Source organism: Hibiscus syriacus, unplaced genomic scaffold (assembly GCF_006381635.1).
Source record: "Hibiscus syriacus cultivar Baekdansim isolate YM2019G1 unplaced genomic scaffold, ASM638163v2 tig00005856_pilon, whole genome shotgun sequence".
Lineage (NCBI taxonomy): Eukaryota > Viridiplantae > Streptophyta > Magnoliopsida > Malvales > Malvaceae > Hibiscus > Hibiscus syriacus.
The window spans coordinates 1,013,751-1,029,491 of NW_024062067.1; the positions used below are offsets into that span (position 1 = coordinate 1,013,751).

Below are 15,741 nucleotides of genomic sequence, written 5' to 3' on the forward strand. Positions count from 1 at the left end.
ATTCACGCCATATTAATATATAAAAAAAACTAAATTGAGTGTAATTGGACAGTTTCATTCATTTCTAAGAAAGGAGGTCGAAATTGAGGTAATATGTATGGTTGATTATATAATTTAATTTTATAATTGATGTTATTTTAAAGTTTTTACTTATATAATTGAATAATTACAATTTGTACCACTAAACGTGGTATATAAGTTACGATATAATTACACTCACTCAATCAAACATGTCTAAAAAATTAGATACTGTAATATAATCACTAGGATATTTTTATACAATTACATTGTGATATACATACACACTTGAATGAATGTTAAAAATAACTTCTTCTCTCAAGAATCACCTTGATCCATGGAATCATGATCGCTCTTTATGGTTTAAGTTTAGGAATTTTGTGAGCAAGTATATTTAGTCGATTGTCCAAACTATTTATCTTTGTTTCTTCATATTCATTTATGTTATGTGTTTTAGACATATTAGGGGCACTCTCCTTTATTATCTTAAAATCTCTTTTTTCTTTCTTCTCTAGATAAGTTACGATTAAATTTAGAATTTATCAAAAAAATTTAAGGAAATACGTTAAAAATGACAAATTCCAAAGAAATTACGAAAGAAAATTAAAAACGTTGTAATCAAATGTAATCTTGTGAAGTCGGGTTTTTGGAATGTTTGGGAGAGAATTTTAGAGAACAAAAATGAAAATGTTTGGTGGAAATTTGATGAACCAAATAAAGGCTAAATTAGGGGAAAAGGATGAAAAATTAATTAAAATTAATATTATTTATTGAAATAGGGTGATTTGTAAAGTATTCGACAAAGTTATCAGAAATTACGGACTTTTTTATTTGGTTATTTCAATTTTAGGACAAAATCAAATGAAAATGAAAGTATAAGGATCAAAAAAGAAATTTACAAAAACTGACCCATTTAGGTGAAGCAATGCGTACAAGGAAGCAAGTTAAATTATGTTGCTATTTGAAACAAAACTTTGAAAATAAAATAAAAATTATGTGGAAAGAATTCAGAAAGTTAAAAAATTAAAACCATGTCTTTAATTCTGAATATTTGAAACAAGAGAAAGCTTAACTTAAACCTGGGTGAAATTGCTTCATAAAACGTTCCTACTTAATCTCTTGTTTAATCCATTCCTTTCCTTCTATCTCTAATTTTGAAATTAATTTAATTTTAATATTTTAAAAACATAATTAAGGAGGTACTTATTTCTCAACTATTTTTATACTTGCTTTTGTTGTATTCTGTATTTATTTTGTATATTTTGAGGAACAAGTTAAATGATAGAAATAATTATTGAGCTTCATTTTATAGCAGAAAAAGTCGAAACTAAGCTTTAATTTTATGGATTTTTAACTTAATTTCATTTTTTTTTCAAAAACGGTTTTTATTTATCGAGGGAAAAAATTCAATCACTTAATTTTTATATTTTATAATAAAACATTTGTGAAAATTTTAATGAAATAAAAATGGGAAAAAAGTGAAAGTGTCGCAGTTGGAGGGAAAAAAGAACCATCTAGAATTAATTAATTATTTTATTTTTCTCCCCCTTCTTCGCAAAGGCAGAGAAAGAAAGACGGAGAAAGAATCAGAGAGGGTAGATAATTCTAGAGCCTTCTTTACCAATTATCAATCCCTCTCTTATAAATTGTCCCCAAGCCCCTGGACCTTTCTTTCAAGCCATTTCGTCGATTCTTTTCTCTTCTTGCTGTTTCCGGACCTTCCCTCTCTCCCAAGAAAAAGAAATTCCGAATTAGAGGCTAAAACTAGAAAGATCAAAGATGTTTGGAAGAGCACCTAAGAAGAGTAATAATACCAGGTACTATGAGATTCTGGGTGTTTCGAAGGACGCATCCCAGGACGATTTGAAGAAGGCATATAAGAAAGCCGCCATCAAAAACCATCCAGACAAAGGCGGTGATCCTGAAAAAGTATAGTATTTGTTTTCTTTTTGAGGATTTTCTGGGTTTCTTTTGATTGATTATGGGTGAAATGATTTTATTGCTGATCTTTCTTTTTTGTTTTCTGGGTTTTTTTGTTTGATTTGTTAGTTTAAAGAGTTGGCTCAAGCTTATGAGGTACTGAGCGATCCTGAGAAACGTGAGATTTATGATCAGTACGGCGAGGATGCACTTAAGGAAGGAATGGGCGGTGGAGCCGGGGTCCATGACCCGTTTGACATCTTCTCCTCCTTCTTTGGTGGTAGCCCGTTTGGTGGTAAGCGATTTAGTTGAATTCAAAATCATTGTTAACTTGTTTAATGATTTTCGATTCATTATCCCTTGCAATCAAAATTTGGTATGTGATCATGTTGAGTGCTTAATGGAACCGGATGAGGGAGGATTTTGCCGTTACTGGTTAAGGAATTTGAGAATCGTTGTTGAAACTAATTTTAGGGGAATTGGCATAAGGTTGAATTATGGTGTTATTGTTGATGATTAGGTGCTAGCAGTCGAGGAAGAAGACAGAGAAGGGGAGAGGATGTAGTTCATCCTCTTAAGGTGTCTCTCGAGGACCTTTACCTTGGGACTTCAAAGAAACTTTCTCTTTCCCGCAATGTGATATGCTCGAAATGCAATGGGTGAGTTCGTGTTTTGGTTGTTTATATCGTGTTCCGAATTTCTTGTTGTATTTGCTTACATGTAATGTGTTATTTATTAATGGCAGAAAGGGCTCGAAATCGGGTGCTTCGATGCAATGCCCTGGTTGTCAGGGTTCTGGTATGAAGGTTTCGATTAAGCACCTTGGTCCTTCCATGATTCAGCAAATGCAACATCCTTGCAACGAGTGTAAGGGTACCGGTGAAACTATCAATGAGAAGGACCGCTGCCCTCAGTGCAAGGGTGATAAGGTTGTCCAGGAGAAGAAAGTTTTGGAAGTCATTGTAGAGAAGGGTATGCAGAATGGACAAAAGATTACATTCCCAGGCGAAGCTGACGAGGCTGTATGTATTGTGATGTATAATTTTAGAAATGCAATCTAGTGTATGCACTCTGTTTCTCGATTAATGTGTTTGTGTTTGGTGTGTTTTGCAGCCTGATACCGTTACTGGGGACATAGTCTTTGTTCTTCAGCAGAAAGACCATCCAAAGTTCAAGAGAAAGGGCGAAGACCTTTTTGTGGAGCACACATTATCTCTTACCGAGGCTTTGTGTGGCTTCCAGTTTGTGATCACCCATCTCGATGGACGACAGCTTCTAATCAAGTCAAACCCTGGAGAAGTTGTGAAACCTGGTAAGTGCTATGGAATGTGTAGATTCATTGTCAACTCTTTCTTCTACCTATTGCTTGATTAGTAACTTGTGAAACTTGTTGTTCCAGATTCCTTCAAGGCAATCAATGATGAGGGAATGCCATTATACCAGAGGCCATTCATGAAGGGCAAAATGTACATTCACTTCGCAGTCGAATTCCCCGATTCTCTAAGTCCTGATCATGTTAAGGCACTTGAGGCTATTCTGCCACCGAAACCAACATGTCAGCTGACTGATATGGAGTTAGATGAGTGTGAGGAGACCACACTGTATGATGTGAACTTTGAAGAGGAGATGAGGAGGAAGCAGCAGCAGCATGCGCAGGAAGCTTATGATGAAGATGAGGAAATGCCTGGTGGTGCCCAGAGGGTGCAATGTGCTCAGCAGTGATGATGGAGAAAAAGTTGGAAGATTTCATTAGTATTCTTGTTGCAAAGAATATTGAAAGCCGGTTTCTATAGTATTGTAGAAAGTAGATTTTGAGTACTGTATGAACTACGTTTTCGATGTCTTCTTGGCACAAGATGCTTTTCATGCAGTGTTCCTTGCTGTTAGCTTGCTTTCTCTAATAAGCACCCCTTTTTTTATTAAGAGTAAAATATGCAAATAATCTCTTGATATCTCATCATATGATTTATCAGCGGGTTGATTGATCAAGAATATGCAAATACTCCGTTACAACCAAGGATAAAGCTGTGAGGTAGGAAGCCCAATGTCGCTGAACTCTCTTAACTTCCCTGCAATCAAGGAATATGCCTGAGCTCCACTCTAACGGAGAATTCATAGGAAATTTTGATAAACTTTGTAGTTTGGATATAAAATTCATTTACATAAAAATAAAAAGCTTAATTTAAATATATAAGTAAGTGTTTAAATTATATTACTTTTTATAAATATGTGTTCAAAATCTTTTTGTTAATTTAAGTGTTTAACATTATAAATATTATTAATTTAGGTGTCTGATTTATAATTATTGTTAAAAATTTTATTAAGTGTTATGCGTTATGTCTCGATAATTTTGAATTTTTTAAAAATTAGGATACATTTTCTATTAGAAAAATGTCCAAATTTTAAGAAATATTAGAAAAATTTAAAATTCTAATTTCAGTTCTATACTCACTTTGGTTACCGTTTTAGTCGTCATCGTTGATTGAGTTTATTTTTGAACACGCCTTGATCCAATAATCATTTATCTCCGAATAATCATTTGAAAACGATGATATCAACGGTGAACCTAATAAAACAACAAACTTGATTCAGCTCTCATTGACTTTAGGTGTGGTGATTCTTTGTTGGAAAAATAGTCGTCGGTGGAGGCACGATCAGTAACGATGGCAAGACCAATGACCCGTGTAAATATAAAGAACAGATTTAGGATTTTTCAAAGTGTGGGTTTTTAAAAAAAAGATTTTCAAGAAAAAAATTTTAAAAGAATTTTTGAGTTTTTTTTTTTAATTTCAAAATTATCAGAATATGATAACGGTGAAATTTAGACACCTAAAATAATAAGATTTATAATTTTAGACATTTGAATTAATCAAAAAATTTAGACATCACTTTAAGAACAAAAGAAATAATTTTAGTAATTTTTTTATATTAAGCCAAATTAAAATGAATATAAATAAATCCAAACAATAAACAAAGAATTCCGGCTAGAATGACAAGTTATATAAGACGAGTTCAACAATCGTGGCAAACTTATACCCCAAAATTATGATTACATAGGTGCATGCCAACCCTACTTAAATGCTCGACTACACATACGTGGCTTCTTTGCGACGTAGTCGTGGGAGGACAGTTCGGATGATATTGATTTTTTGGTCGTCTCTTATTTTCACTCCTTATTCCAATCCAACGGCTATGTTCCATATTGAATACGGTCACTCCAGTTATCACACCGTTTAGATAAATTCACCCACACAAGGTCCTCGATATTAGTAGTTTACACTGTCGTTTTTCTGGTGTTTTCTGGCGACTGTTAGGATGATGTTATGTCTCTGTCTCAATCTCCTTGTTGGCTGTGTACCCATGTGTCGTAATCGTCTTTCGGTTGGTTTTCGGAATTGAGTTTCGACTTGAAAAATGTGATTGGAGTCGCCACCGATTATTTATTTAAAAAAATAAATAGGTTAATCGGATACCTTATATCTTACCTGATCTGTGTCTTACCAAAGATATGTCGGATTCGGGAGTCGGTTACGGTCAAGGAAGGATTAACACCCTTGAAACGCCCTTTCGATACTACATAATTTCCAGTTGTTTTTAATTAAGAAAATCGAAAGTTAAAATTTAAAGGTAACATATGATCCAAAATTACTTACCTCCGATTAATTTGAAAGAGTACCCTTAAAAAGTCGAGAAACGCGTTAAAGGAAAAAGGAAATAAGAGTAAATGAAATAAAGAAAATAGAAGGAAAAAAATAAAAAAATAAAAAAATGATGAAAAACTAAACGAGGAATAAAAACATATAATTATTAAGTACAAAATAATAATAATGATAATAAGTAGTAAAATAAAAAACGCAATCACACCAAAAAAAGTAAAAAAAAAAAAAGTCAAGGTTTGGTGAAGTATAACTGTCGGGAAGGAAAAAGACGATAAGGGGTGGAACTGTAGTTAATAAATGAGTGTGATGTATCCCTATAATATAGTAAGAATGAATAAACAAAAAACATAATGATATAATATATATATATATATATATATATATAATAAATATAATAACGAAAAAATAATAATTTAATAAAGTAAAATAATAATGTAATATAATAAATACATGAAAACAAAAAAAAATAAAGTATAAAATATAAAAATATAATTAAATGTATATATGCATATGTTTAAAAAAAGTAAAAATAAAAATAAAAAACAATAAAAATATACATATAATGATAATAATAGTAGCAAAAGAGAAAAATATATTTATATACGTTAATAGTAAAATAATAATAAATATAATAGTTATAAATAAATATATATATATATATATATAATAACTTTAAAAAACATTAAAATAATATTAGAATAAAAATAATTAATATATATATATATACTTAATAATACGATTTATCAAAAAGAAATAAATAAAAATATGAAAATAATACATAAGGGACCGTTCATCGGCGACAAACATTTCATTCGTTTTAAATATCCTAGTATTTTTCCAAAGCGGCCTCGGGGTTGTGTAGATCTAAAAGAAAAAGTTTCGAACGACAACCCATTTTCCTCGGCTAAAACTGTTTTTTTTCCAAGCACAAAGACGAATAACAACACATGCAAGTGAAGAAAAGAATGCGAAAGGTAAAAGCTTTCACCTTTTATTGCTCCTGAATTGTTTACAATAGCTTCAAAACAATCTATTTGCTCATATTTTTTCTGGTAATTTCGTATGCCAATCGTGTGTTACAATAGTGAGCTACAATGGCTATTTATAGTGCTTGTGGATCCTATCTTTAGGAGTTTAAAACATAGCAAAATTCTATCCTATTTTAGGAGTTGAATCCTAGCAGAATTCTATCCTATTTTTGAGAGTTTGAATCCTAGTAGGACGAAAAATGTGTGTTGACAGCTGTCCCTCTTTGCCCATAGTCGTGTAACGGGGATAGGGCAAAGATTGAAAAATACACTTTTCGTTCGGTGGAGTTGAAAATTTACTCTGATGTTTCAATAACTCCCTGTCGAGTTGAGTTACGGATGACTCCTCCGTCCTGAAGTCGAGTTCATCTGGAAGCTTCTGAGCACTATATCCTTCGTCGTGAAGTTGGAATCGAACTCAAAGCTTTTGGCGAGTGGCCTTTGAATCGTCTTCTGGATCAAGATACTTCGTCGTGAAGGTGAAACTTGACCTGAAGACTTCGGTGTTGATGCGTTACAGATGACTCATTCGTCGTGAAGTTGGGTCAATCTGTTTGTGAAATTGGAATCGTACAGGGCCCCTTCGTCGTGAAGTTGAGCCTGAGAATTAGATATCCTTCGCCATGAAGTTGAAATCCAAATATTGTTCCGAGTCCAATATCCTCCGCTGTGAAGTTGAAATTGGTTCTGGAACCGGGAAATTGTTTGTTGACAGTCAGCCGCCCCTTCGCTGTGAAGTTGAGCTTGTGCTGTCTCGAGTCTAATATCCTTCGTTGTGAAGTTGAAATTGACTCTGAACGAAATCTTGTTGACAATCAGCCGTCCATTCGTTATGAAGTTGAACTTGTGTTGTCTCGAGTCCAATATCCTTCGCTGCGAAGTTGAAATTGGCTCTGAAATTTGAAAAATGTTTGTTGACAACCAGCCATCCCTTCGTTGTGAAGTTGAACTTGTGTTGTCTCGAGTGGCACGATATCCTCCGTCGTGGAGTTGAAATCGCGGATGAAACTGAAAAGTTGTTCGTTGACAACCAGCCGTCCCTTCGTTGTGAAGTTGAACTTGTGTTGTCTCAGGTAGCACGATATCCTCCGTCGTGGAGTTGAAATCGGCTCTGGAATTGGGAAATTGTTTGTTGACAACCAGCCGTCCCTTCGTTGTGAAGTTGAACTTGTGTTGTCTCGAATCCAATATCCTTCGCTGTGAAGTTGAGATTGGCTCCGAAATTGCTTGTCGACAGTCAGCCGCCCCTTCGCTGTGAAGTTGAGCTTGTGATGTCTTGGGTCCAATATCCTTCGCTGTGAAGTTGAGATTGGCTCCGAAATTGTTTGTCGACAGTCAGCCGCCCCTTCGCTGTGAAGTTGAGCTTGTGATGTCTTGGGTCCAATATCCTTCGCCGTGAAGTTGAAATTGGCCCTAAAACTGGGAAATTATTGTTGACAACCAGCCGTCCCTTCGTTGTGAAGTTGAACTTGTGTTGTCTCGAGTGCAATATCCTTCGCTGTGAAGTCGAAATTGACTCTAGCTAAAACCTGAAAAAGTTATGCATATATGTGATGAGATGGATGCAATGCTCTTAGGTATGCCTAAAATGCATATGCAACATATGTTATTTTGGGACTCAGGAGAGAAATCTCGATCTCTGGTTGTTTTTCTGGAATCTTGGTTCTGGAATCTTCAAGTTCTGATCCATGGTCTCAAATTCTTCAAATGTTCAAATCTGATGTGCACATTCTATTTTTTGATTTGAGAAATGCTATCCCAAGTATGTGCCTGAGCTGAGTGTAACGGCTCAGATGATGCTTCAAGAGAAATTGTCTCAAAAGAGACAGAACTCGTTTCAAGGGAAACGATCTCAAAGATATTTGTTGTTTCAAGGGAAACGGTCTTAAGGGAGACAAAATTTTGTTTTAAGAAAAACTGTCTCAAGAGAGACAAAACTTAGTTCCAAAAGAAATTGTCTCATGGGGAGATGAAATTAGTTCAAAGGAAAACATATTCAAAGATGATGCTTCAAGAGAAAACTGTCTCAAGGGAGACAAAATTTTGTTTCAAGAGAAACTGTCTCAAGAGAGACGAAATTCATTTCAAGGGAAATGTTTTCAATGTTTATGTTTCAAGAGAAACTATCTTAAGAGAGACGAAATTCATTTCAAGGGAAATGTTTTCAATGTTTATGTTTCAAGAGAAATTGTCTCAATGGAGACAAAATTTTGTTTCGAGGGAAACTATCTCAAGAGAGACAAAATTCATTTCAAGGGAAATGTTTTCAATGTTTATGTTTCAAGAGAAACTGTCTCAAGGGAGACAAAATTTTGTTTCAAGGGAAACTATCTCAAGAGAGACAAAATTCATTTCAAGGGAAATATTTCCAATGTTTATGTTTCAAGAGAAACTGTCTCAATGGAGACGGAATTTTGTTTCAAGGGAAACTATCTCAAGAGAGACAAAACTCATTTCAAGGGAAATGTTTTCAATGTTTATGTTTCATGAGAAACTGTCTCAAGGGAGAAATTTTTTTTTAAAGGGAAACTGTCTCAAGAGAGACAAAGTTTGTTTCAAGGAAAACTGTCTCAAGAGAGACAATGGTGAGCACGATTCCCTTCGTCGTGAAGTTGAAATCGTGGGTAGCCCCTTCGTCGTGAAGTTGAGCCAGGAATTGGATATCCTTCGTCGTGAAGTTGAAATCCAACTTGAAAATGCGAACTGGATCGGTTCTGAATTATCTCTCGAACTCGTCTGAAGTTGATTCTAAGATCTGTCGATCTTTCAATATGTCAAATTGGTTGAAGTGTAGCTTCTTGCTACTGAGTTAAGCAACCAACATCAATCTTTAAAGGTGCTTTTGAATCGAGTATCCTTCGTTTTGAAGTCAAAACTTGACTCTAAAAGCTGCAAAAATTATGTATGTGGGAAAAAAATGATGCTCTAAAATGTATGCATAAGATGCATATAACATGAATTGGTTATATTTTATCTCTTGAAAAGGCCTGATAATTCGCATTAGGATGTTGAATCCCCAAAGATGCCCAAAAAATGCCCCAATATTTCATGTTGAATCTTCAAAGATGCCCCAAATGTTCCTCATTTCTTGCTTCAGTATTGATTCTGAGCATGAGTTTTGTGTCTAAGAGTCACATGTCATTTACCAAGATTCACTCTAGAGAGACTGTCTTGTTTGAAAAAAATGTTTTTCTTTCTCTTTTAATATCAATTAAAAGAGTTTCAAAAAATGTTTAATCCCAAGTTTTAAAAATATTGCCCCTTTCACGGTTTTACAATTGAGACGAATCATAAAACTAGAGTTCATTGGATATCAAAGAATTAATTACAATGTTAATCCTTCAATAAATTATAGCTATTTGACAAGTGTCAAGATCAAAGCTATCTTTGAGAGATGGTCAAGTAAGGAAAGGATAAAAAGTCTCAGGTCATTGTGTTTGGTCAAAGGTTTGGCATTTGATGCTCAAAGGTTTGGTATTTGATGCTCAAAGGATTGATGGGGTAGCTTGCATGCTTCTTTACTGGAAGTGTTCTCTGACTCCCAACCTTCGTTGTCACACTCGGATTGTGCGATGCCTTATCAAGGAATTTGTGTGATCGCCTCAGTTGCACAATTTTTATATTCGAGCCGCCTTTTCAGGTTTTCAACTCGAATCCTCCTTTGGTTTCAAGACGTTATTCAGGATTTACGTCTTGAATTCTCTACCATACATTAATTACATTGTTTTTTTGCAAACAAAGATTAATCCTGATGGGCGGGATGAAATCTGAAGATAGTCTCTTCTGTTTAGAAATCCATTTATGATTAGAAGGGACTTTTAAGGCACGTAATGTAGGCCAAGGTTCGTGGTTATGAAAGAAAATGATAAATAGGCCCAAACAAGTGTTTCAGGGTATTGAACCAAGGATCAATTCATTCTGATGCCATCAATCTTGTCTTGCTCAAAATGTCTCTTTCTCTTGATGCTCTATGATCTTTGAGTGAAGGGATTCAGTGATTCGGGAATGATTATGCTTGATCAATCTCATTGAAGCTTGATGCACCATTTGTCTTTAGGGAATTTTGCATGTGTTTTTTGTCCCATTTTTTTATTTTTGTTCTTTCTTTTTTGTTCTTGTTTTTTCCTTTTTGCTTCTTTTCTTTTTTCTTTTTGCCCTTTTTGTTCTGATTGAATCATCGCACTTGGCATTTGGTTCACCTTTCGGTATCTCATCTGAATCAATGTCTTTACTCATGTGAGCAGATTTTCTCCACCTTGCCCCCCAGTGTGGAGGGTGATCATTGGTTAGGGTTGAATCAGAAGAAAAAAATACTATAGGTTCAAAAGGGGACGCAAGGGATATATATTTTCTCCTGTTGTGAAGAGATAAAGAAAGAAAGTCGTTCATCATTTCATACATGTAAGTCTTCACAGAAGAGGTATCCCCAGGGGGATATATTTTCAGGATTAATTCTATTCACATGAAAATAGTGCAATTAATGCATGATAGAATTATTTCAAATGAATTGTTTTTTCTGCTCCTTGCTCCCATTATGTCTCAATGTTCAGGCTCCCGGTGAGATGCCCCAAATTGTATCTTCGAAGAATACTCATGTTCAAATGAACAACTCAATGCCTTGGGTTTTAATGGTAAAAAAGGTTAATTTTGAGTCTAAAAAGACAGTTGTGTGATCTTATTGACTCAAAGAAAGGTATGGGTGTATCAAAAAGATAAAGGTAATGTTCAAGAATTTTAAATAGAGGTAATGTCAAATTTTTGTTTTTTGGTAATGACCATGAGTTATTTTGGGTAAAGAATCAAGTTATTTTATTCTAGGGTTTGAGACAGGGTAAGAAAGGTCTAATCTTGTCATATGTCAAAAATCTATAATTCTTGAAGAATTAAAAGAATCCTTAATTCATTTAATATTCAAAGAACTAACGATTAAAATTTGTTCAATTGCTCCACCTTAGAAAGTAACATGAATTCAATCGTTTAAAAGATGTGTTCAAACAAAACAATCCTATAAGTACAAATGGTATATGCCATGCCCCCTTCTTCTGCAAGCGCCTTACAGTTTTCAGAAGAATTTTTGGGAATCCTTATGTGGCAATAACTTCAACATCGTAGCCCTTAGGAGATGGGTACTCTTTTCTAAGATCATCCTGGCAGGCTTAGTCCTACAATCAGCTGATCCAGCTCCCCCTGTACTGATTTCAGTTTTTCTTTAATTGTTAAAATCTTACTTTCATGTGGTGTAATGTGGTTAAGACCACTTCATCGAATCCTCCGTGACTTAATTTCATGTTTATGAAAATGCTTAAAAATGTAGATGAAGATGCAAAAATGCAAGAATGCATGAAATGTTCGAGGCATTGATCCAAGAAATGTGCCTGTTATTATGAATAATCTTTATTTAGACAAAAATGTTTTATCTTGTAAGAGACATAAAAACAATCAAAGGTACACTCGGACTAAATCCTCTAGACCTCGAACAACCTCTATTAGGTTGACAAGTCTTCTGCCTTCATCTGTCACCGGTTGTATACCTTATCGGACCACTCCCGCTTCCCTTGCCAGGCCGTGTAGATGGCGAGCTGCCTTCTGTACTTGATCCAGGAAATCTCGGATGACTGCGTCTCTGGCTTTCACCCTTTGTTGTGCTTGCTCCCATCGGAAACGCCACTACAAACCCCTGTCAAAGGGCACTATCTGAAGCTCGCTTGCTTGTTTTTTGAATCCTTCTACAATGGCTTCTAACTCAGCTATTGTTTTACCATCTTTCTCATGTTGTTTCTCCAGATCAGCCATCTGGACTCTCAAGCGTTGGTTTTGATATTGACAGTCTGCTAAGCGCCTCTGGGCAGTCTTTATCTGTTCCTTCCAGGCTCTCTCATCATGTCCCTCGAACTTTCTCTTCAAGCTGTGAGCTTCATCTTTCCAGTACTCATAAGATACCTTCAACTTGGAGTTATCCTTGACCGTATCCTGATACCCCTTTCTCAAGTCTTCGAGCTCAAAACGGACTCTTTTCTGTTCTTTTTCAAGTTTGTCTGCTCGATCTTTCTGAGAGTCGGCATCTAGCTTCCACTGATAGCGCTCAGCTTCAAGCTCCTTTATCCTCTGCTTCAGCTTATTATTCACAGCTTCAAACTCTGTCTTGGCTATCTCGGCTTCAGAAGGGGCAGGCCTGAGATGTTCTTCCAAGGTACGGGTGTCCTCACAGTCTGGTACCGGAATATTGTCATTTTTCCTCACTCTTCGCCACTCCACATAATCCAGAGTAAGCATGTCCCTGGCTGCTACAACATCTATGCGGGATACTTTCTTCCATGACTCGGCTACTTCCTTAATCATCTTCTTATAACTGTCATCCTGATACATAAATTCTGATGTAGATAATCCATATGTTGCTGGGACAAACTGACGTGCTCCATACTGTCTAAGTGCCAACAACGGAGCATACCCAACTGTACCCCAAAGTCCAAGTAGGGTCATAGTGTCAGAATCCCTACACTTGAAAAGAACATCACTGTGGAACAACCAGGGGTCTCTCCAGGTAATATCATGATCCTGAAGATGCATGAAGACCTTTATCCATTTTTCCTTCGAAGCTCCTTCATGCCATTTCATAGTGATGAACTCTCCTAATGGTGAATAGGTAGTGCTGAATCGGCGGTAGGTAACCCCGCTAGTCTTTCAGAAGTGGTTGTGAATCCAGACTTGAAGGAGTTGAACACACCCAATGAACCTTCCTCCACCAGTTCTTCTGTAATGATTAAGGGACCGAAAGGTCTCGGCTAAGATGGTCGGTGCTGGGTTGACTCGCCTTGGAAGTTGTTCAAATAATTCTACTACGGCTGCGTCAATGCATCCCAAAACCTTCGGAAAGATGATCAAGCCATACAGACCTAGTGCAAAAAGGTCTATAGTCTTTCATTCATCAGGGTGGTCCTTCATTAGTTGCCTTATGTGGATCCACTTAATTCCTTGCCCGTTACCTTTGTGCCGGAGTCGATCAGTCACCCACTTTTCATCAACCCCTGCAATCTTGGCCAGTCCGTTCTTGAAAGGCTGACTCTTGATATGTTTAATATATGCCCTCTCTAGTTTGATGCTTTCGTAGTGCAGTAGAGTAGTATACTCTTCGATAGTAGGCACCATGTCTTCCCGGTTAAAGGTGAAGCAACTATATCCCGGGTTCCAGAATTGAATTAATGCTCGGAGTAAGGGCTCATCAGTCTTGACATGGAGGAAGAGGGCGATATCACCATATCGTTGGCTGAACTTCTGCTTTCTGTCATTCTTCCAACTGTCCCAAATGTTTCGCAGCTCTTGGAGATTATTCTGTTTCAGGCTGACAGCGGCGTAACTAACCAGTTCTGACACATAGTTCCCCTGAAGACTGTCTCCCTTCTCTTTTTGAGCCTTCTCGGACCATAGTCGTGCCTCAGCGTTTTCAATCTCTTGTATTACAACATCTTTGTCCATTAATTCGAATTATTTTGTGTATAACAAATGCTTTTTAGGGATCAATAACCTCTTGTAATGATGCAAATGCTAGAAAAAAAACACAAAGGCAAAAACGTTAGTAAAAAATAAAAACAAACGAAAAAAATGACGGAAGAAAAAAAACACAAAAAGACATGGTTAAGGTAAAAAAACAATCCTAGGTTTTGGAACGTGGTTTCGGGGTAGGCTCTATTTCTCCATGGTCTCCCGGTTTAGGTTTTAAAAAACGGTACCCGAGTTCTCCTTGCCGGTGCCCCCTTGGGCTTGCCAGACCCTTAGTCCTAAACCCATCACAGGTTTGTGTGGACTAAGTTAAACTCGAGAGGAAACATTCTCTTATGCCCACACGGAGAATAAATTCACACGAAGGCATAAGGTATATGTATCCCGAAGGCTACTTGCTAGGCCCACACGGTGAATAAATTCACACGAAGGCGTCGCTTTCACCCCCACTTAAAAGGAATTGGAGCTCGGGTATAGAGCCTTAGATGAAAAAAAAACTTTGAAGGCTGAAATCATGAGAAAACGATTAGTCCAACTATTTACTCGAAAATATAATCAAAAGTAAGTAAAAAGGATCGAAATATTACCTTAAAATTTAAACTTACCCTTTTCGTTAAAAAGACAACTGGAAATTACCTTAGCCTGACTCACTTACCTGTGTCCCCAGCGGAGTCGCTAAGCTGTCGTAACCGTCTTTCGGTTGGTTCCCGGAATTGGGCTTCGACTTGAAAAATGTGATTGGAGTCGCCACCGATTATTTATTTAAAAAAAATAAATAGGTTAATCGGATACCTTATATCTTACCTGATCTGCGTCTTACCAAAGATATGTCGGATTCGGGAGTCGGTTACGGTCAAGGAAGGATTAGCACCCTTGAACCGTCCTTTCGGTACTACGTAATTTCCAGTTGTTTTTAATTAAGAAAATCGAAAGTTAAAATTTAAAGGTAACATATGATCCAAAATTACTTACCTCCGATCAATTTGAAAGAGTACCCTTAAAAAGTAGAGAAACGCGTTAAAAGAAAAAAGGAAATAAGAGTAAATGAAATAAAGAAAATAGAAGGAAAAAAATAAAAAAAAATGATGAAAAACTAAAAGAGGAATAAAAACATATAATTATTAAGTGCAAAATAATAATAATGATAATAAGTAGTAAAATAAAAAACGCAATCACACCAAAAAAAGTAAAAAAAGAAAGTCAATGTTTGGTGAAGTATAATTGTCGAGAAGGAAAAAGACGATAAGGGGTGGAACTGTAGTTAATAAATGAGTGTGATGTATCCCTATAATATAGTAAGAATGAATAAACAAAAAACATTATGATATAATATATATATATATAATAAATATAATAACGAAAAAAAATAATTTAATAAAGTAAAATAATAATAATGTAATATAATATAAATACATGAAAACAAAAAAAAATAAATAAGTATAAAATATAAAAATATAATTAAATGTATATATATGCATATGTTTAAAAAAAGTAAAAATAAAAATAAAATACAATAAAAAATATACATATAATGATAATAATAGTAGCAAAAGAGAAAAATATATTTATATACGTTAATAGTAAAATAATAATAAATATAATAGTTATAAATATATATA

General features: G+C 35.4%; 1 protein-coding gene across 1 annotated transcript; it reads left to right on the plus strand.

Moving 5' to 3' along the window:
- Positions 1–1,671: 1,671 nt before the first annotated feature.
- LOC120199989 (dnaJ protein homolog) lies at positions 1,672–3,673 on the plus strand. Its single transcript, XM_039200943.1, has 6 exons — positions 1,672–1,947; positions 2,068–2,233; positions 2,459–2,597; positions 2,684–2,960; positions 3,052–3,250; positions 3,338–3,673. The coding sequence occupies exons 1-6, from the start codon at positions 1,798–1,800 to the stop codon at positions 3,658–3,660; spliced, it is 1,254 nt and encodes a 417-aa protein (XP_039056874.1). The 5' UTR covers positions 1,672–1,797; the 3' UTR covers positions 3,661–3,673.
- The last annotated feature ends 12,068 nt before the right edge of the window (positions 3,674–15,741 follow it).

Coding starts and splice junctions, on each gene's coding strand:
- LOC120199989 (XM_039200943.1), top strand. CDS start 1,798: ATGTTTGGAAGAGCACCTAAGAAGAGTAATAATACCAGGTACTATGAG. Junction 2,961..3,051: donor CAGGCGAAGCTGACGAGGCT/GTATGTATTGTG, acceptor TGTGTTTTGCAG/CCTGATACCGTTACTGGGGA. Junction 3,251..3,337: donor TGGAGAAGTTGTGAAACCTG/GTAAGTGCTATG, acceptor TTGTTGTTCCAG/ATTCCTTCAAGGCAATCAAT.